This window comes from Microtus ochrogaster, unplaced genomic scaffold (assembly GCF_000317375.1).
Source record: "Microtus ochrogaster isolate Prairie Vole_2 unplaced genomic scaffold, MicOch1.0 UNK7, whole genome shotgun sequence".
NCBI lineage: Eukaryota > Metazoa > Chordata > Mammalia > Rodentia > Cricetidae > Microtus > Microtus ochrogaster.
The window spans coordinates 4,430,791-4,435,058 of NW_004949105.1; the positions used below are offsets into that span (position 1 = coordinate 4,430,791).

Genomic DNA, 4,268 nt, shown 5'->3' on the forward strand with positions numbered 1-4,268 from the left:
AGGATCCTACACTCGAGGCTGTCTGTCTGTATGCATAAACTCACCAAGGAACTGAGGACAAACTGAACAAGAACCCTGTTCTCAAGAGAGAGTCTTCTAGAGAGGAGACTGCCTGCTGCGGAGACAACCATACAACTGGCACTTGTTACCTCTGAGGGAGAAGGGAATAAAGGTGGGGTGGGGGGACAGCCTCCTTAGCTGTCCTGCTGGGGATGCCAACAACTACTGCTCAGCGCCTGTCAGACAGCCCAGTGACCTCAGCATCTTTACCCCTCTGCTCAGCTCTGAACCATCACAATAAAAGACTATGCAGTTATAAATGGAGTTTGAACTGAAAAAAATTAAAAATCTGTCAACAATTTGGAGCTTGCCTTGTGTCCTATTTGCTAACAAACTTAGATGGGCATGAAGCAAAATCTCTAAGCACATTTCTACTGCTACCAGGGGAAAAAGTGACACACAGGGCCCTCCTGTGGCTGAGGGAAACATTCTACTGTAACCAGAGACAAGATGGGCGGGGAGATCTCAAAACAGGCAGTGAGACTGGAGATGGACAGTTTGCCCTCACGTCCCCAGAGCACACGTGGAACCCTTACCTTCCAGAAGAGAATGCTGCAGTGGCGACAGAAATGGAGGGTGTCCCCATACTGCTCTTTAGTGGGGTAGTACTTCTGCAGAGTGAAGTACATCAGCTTCCACTCGATGTGACCTTTCTCTGAAAGGATCAAGTGCCTACAAAACTGAAACAGAAAACTCTGTTCAGAATATTAGATGATCTCTAAAACAAGCATTAAGTATTATATATGTGTGTGTGTGTGTGTGTGTGTGTATGTGTGTGTATAATATATATGGCAGAGCAATATATGAAGCACTTTATGATCTGATATTAAACTCACTTGGATTAAATGAATGAGGAACAAGTCAATCAAATCATGGTGTTCCCACACAGAGACGACGGATGGCAGCTCTGGAACGAGGTCTGCGATAGCTGTAGATTTTGAGTGTGGCTAAGACTCTTGATTCTTTCTTTTTTTTTTTTTGTTTTTGTTTTTGTTTTTGTTTTTTTGAGACAGGGTTTCTCTGTAGCTTTGGAGCCTGTCCTGGAACTAGCTCTATAGACCAGGCTGGTCTCGAACTCACAGAGATCCACCTGCTTCTGCCTCCCGAGCGCTGGGATTAAAGGTGTGCGCCACCATCGCCCGGCCTCTTGATTCTTTCTATGCTTGCCATAAAACAGGCACAATTTACCCCCCAACTTCACACTGCTCCTCTATCTTCGTCATGTCCAAATCTACAAGATACACACATAATGCCTTCCCCTTCCTATCCCTGTATCGAGTGGGCATTGTTCTACGCAATAGGCCAGGGATGTCAGTCGAGAGAGTCAACTAGCAAGACACTGAGGACCTTAGCCGGTGCTACCAAGTGGGAAGCACAGGCCCTACAAGTCATGGAGGACCTCGAGACTGTGCCACCAAATGAGAAATATTGGAGCTACAAGACACAGAGGACCTTAATATGGTGCCAGCAGGTGAGAAACATGGGAGTTACAAGACATGGGGGACTTGGAGACTGTGCCACCAAGTAGGCACCAAGCGTGAAGCTACAAGGACCTGCTGATTCTTCCAGGACAACAGGCTGACAGGAAGCAGAGCTAGACTATGACTTATTAGGTGAAAAGAATACATGACCTTTGACCAGTAAATGTGATATAGCTCAGCTAATTATTCGGTACTAGGCCATTTTTAGAATCATGATTCCTTTTCAGTATGATACATGAATTTTGTAATTGGTAGAAGAGAATTCAGAAGCAACTTCAGTATACTCTAGTATTATCAAGTCTCTGGATATGGAATACATATCCTCCCAAGATCACTGAGCACCAGGGACCTGGACGGGACCAGCCGACCTGACTCAAGGGCACTGCACCACACACTCACCTGCTTCTCTGCAAAGTGGTACTGACATAGTTTCTTCCACAGCCGCCTGTCTTCACTGAGCATGTACAGTGTTGGTGTCACCTGGCCCAGGGTGACAATATCCCAGCCGTCTGAGAAACGGTACAGGATGTTGTTCAGCATGTGCAAGGGCAGGTCACTGAGTGTGAGGCCAGAGTTCACCTGCTAAAAGGAAACACAACAGCGTCAAACAGGAGGGAACACAGTGGCTTCCTTCAACAAGAAACAATGGCCATGCTAGGCCAACACCTTCTGTGTGACTACAGGAAAGAAGTCTGTCCTGTAATGTTCACTTCAGTGTAACCCCACGACTGTGATTGGTGGTCTCAGAGGGCTGGCACGTGCAGTTTCGTGCTCACGAAGGTGAGCACTTGGACATAGCCCAGCTCTGTCCTAACTAGACAAACACCCAGGAAATGCGGCTCTGAAATGTGGACGGTGACTGACGGCAGCCATGCTTTATGACAGCAATGGAAATAAGGGTCATGGAGTGGGCCACCATGCTGCAACCCACGACAGGCACGGTGTCTACAAGGTCCCCCAGCTTTATTTGCACCAACCTTTTTCCTTTTCTTTTTTATTTTGGTTCTTTGAAACAAGGATTCTCTGTAGCTTTGGAGCCTGTCCTGGAACAAGCTCCTGTAGACCAGGCTAGCCTTGAACTCAGAGATCCGCCTGCCAGTGCTGGGATTAAACGCATGCACCACCACTGCCCGACTATTTGCATTCACCTTTAAATCTGAATTTTCTCTTCATTGGCAGTTTAACATATGTTTATGATACACAATGTGGTGTCTGATTAACATAAATAAACAAGTTTCTGTATCCCAAAAGAAAGTAGACATGGAAAGGACACCCAACATGGAAGAGATTGCCTGCCAGCTATTCATCTGACAGGGGCTAATTTACAAATGCTAGGAAATCACAGGACTCAACGATGAAGGACCCCAATAGATCCTATTTAAAAACGTATGAATTAATAATAACATGTCTCAAGAGGATACACAAATAGTCAACAAGTATATGCAAACACTCAAAATTACTAATCATCAGAGAAATGCCAATCAAAACCATAATGAGGGACCTGCCCACACCAGTTAGAATGACAATGCTTAAAACAGCAAAATAAATGCTGGTGACTGAGAGAAAGGGGAACTCTCATAGACTGTTGATACAAATGTAAATTACCAAAGAGAAGAGCAGCCAGCCCTGAGGTTCCTGAAAAAATACAAACAGAATTACCATATGACCCAGCAAGGCTGCTAATGCATATACATCCAAAGGAACTGAAATCACTGTTTAAGGAGCAGGATTCACAGTGACCGAGACATAGAATCACCCTAGTATCCACTGACACATGAAAGTCAAAAATAGTAAGACAAAATCATGTTCTAAATTACATGTAGAAATGAAAAGGCGGAAGCCAGGTGGTGGTGGCACATGCCTTTAATCCTAGCACTTGGGAGGGAGAGGCAGGTGGATATCTGTGAGTTCGAGACCAACCTGGTCTACAAGAGCTAGTTATAGGACAGGCACCAAAGCTACAGGAAAACCCTGTCTCGAAAAACCAAAGAAAAGAAAGGAAAAGAAAAGAAAAGGTGGGTCTCAGTAAAGAAGTAGATAAATAAGAGGGTCGAGAACATACGGCTAGTGGGTCCAGGAAGACAGCTGAAAAGGAGGAGGAACTTTTATTGCTCATGGCACAGTGGTATATAACTATGGTTGACAACAGTTCATTGACAACCTCAGAGAACAGGCAAACGTCTGAGGTAATGGTCATCGAGGCCCTTACATCACAGATATGTAAAGTATCACACAGCACCTCTTAAGTACATACGATTACTGTGTCAATTAAAAATAAATTTAACCAGATGTGCTGGCACTCACCTTTAATCCCAGTGCTGTACAGGCAGAGGCAGACGGATCTCTGTGAGTTCAAAACCAGCCTGGTCTACAAAGCCAGACAGAGCTACTAGTAAGATCCTGTCTCAAAAAACAAAAACAAAAACAAGAAAACAAAGAGAAATCTACCTTAGCCATCTGAAGATTCTGCAGCTGCTGCTGCCAGTTGAGAACAGTTTCCAAGCGGCAGACCCAAATGTTGATGTTTCCCACTAACACTGACTTCCCCACCCCTCGGACGAGGGTGCAGAGGGTAGAACTCAAGTCCTGGAGAAGGTCTTTGATGAGGCGAGGGTTCTGATGGTCATCAAGAACTGAAACAAATACCAACAAGCCACAGACTGACAGAGCAAAGACCACTTCTCACAGTGCCCATCAACTGAAGATCCCTCCATACACCGGAGAACT

General features: G+C 45.2%; 1 protein-coding gene across 3 annotated transcripts in view; it reads right to left on the reverse strand.

Annotated features, from left to right (window-relative positions):
- Fbxo25 (F-box protein 25) overlaps nt 1-4,268 on the reverse strand; it is a 26,472-nt gene that overhangs the window by 5,441 nt on the left and 16,763 nt on the right. For 2 of the 3 annotated variants that reach the window (XM_005366245.3, XM_005366243.3), the window contains exons 7-9: nt 3,990-4,174; nt 1,941-2,123; nt 597-740 (exon numbers count right to left, since the gene is read on the reverse strand). In XM_005366245.3, the coding sequence (XP_005366302.1) occupies nt 597-740; nt 1,941-2,123; nt 3,990-4,174 (512 nt within the window). The remainder of the gene's footprint in view (nt 1-596; nt 741-1,940; nt 2,124-3,989; nt 4,175-4,268) is intronic. The other variant, XM_005366244.3, reaches the window with a different exon arrangement.